The 652-nt window shown below is 34.2% G+C and overlaps 1 protein-coding gene across 1 annotated transcript in view; it reads left to right on the top strand.

Moving 5' to 3' along the window:
* Positions 1-652, top strand: part of LOC119590473 (isoleucine--tRNA ligase, mitochondrial-like) — a 12,337-nt gene that overhangs the window by 11,560 nt on the left and 125 nt on the right. The window contains exons 5-6 of the mRNA XM_037939132.1: positions 168-331; positions 487-621. Coding sequence (XP_037795060.1) covers positions 168-331; positions 487-621 — 299 coding nt within the window. The remainder of the gene's footprint in view (positions 1-167; positions 332-486; positions 622-652) is intronic.

The raw sequence follows: 652 nt of genomic DNA, 5'->3' as shown, positions 1-652 counted from the left end.
AATAGGGAATATTACTTGAAGCAAAGTGCTTTGGGTAAATGTAAGAGAAAAATTTTGCAGAATTATTTTTAGTTAGTTTTACAGAGTTGGCATATAGAATTAAAGAAGATTACCTACATACTAAGATTTAAGCAATGTTTTAAAGAGAAAGTATGTCTCTGTTGCAGCCAAAAGATTTGCTGAAGAGGCTCTAGACATTCAGCGTGAAACATTTAAAAGATGGGGTATGCTGGCAAACTGGTCCAACATATATCGTACTTTTGATCCAAGTTATATATCGAAGGAGCTCCTTCTCTTCGCAGATTTATATGAAAAAGGTTATGTTTATCAGGTCAGTATTTAATTGTATGCATTAATATATTTTGAAAAAGAATTGAACATCAAGATATCTCTGGCTTGTTTGATATATATTTATACCTGGATATACAACATGCAACACGGTTGAGTAAAGTGGAGGTATCATTCAGTATATATACATATTTTCAGGCTTATAAACCTGTGTATTTCTCTCCATCTTCTGGCACTGCGTTAGCGGAAGCAGAGCTGGAATATAATAATGAGCACTGTAGTCCCTCTATATATGTTGGGATGCCATGCAGTGATTTGCCTCATTTTGTACAGGTTTGTTAGGAGTTCATGTATACCTATAGAG

The sequence above is a fragment of the Penaeus monodon genome, chromosome 27, assembly GCF_015228065.2.
Source record: "Penaeus monodon isolate SGIC_2016 chromosome 27, NSTDA_Pmon_1, whole genome shotgun sequence".
In the NCBI taxonomy this organism is placed as follows: Eukaryota; Metazoa; Arthropoda; class Malacostraca; order Decapoda; family Penaeidae; genus Penaeus; species Penaeus monodon.
This window is presented reverse-complemented; position numbering and strand designations above follow the sequence as displayed.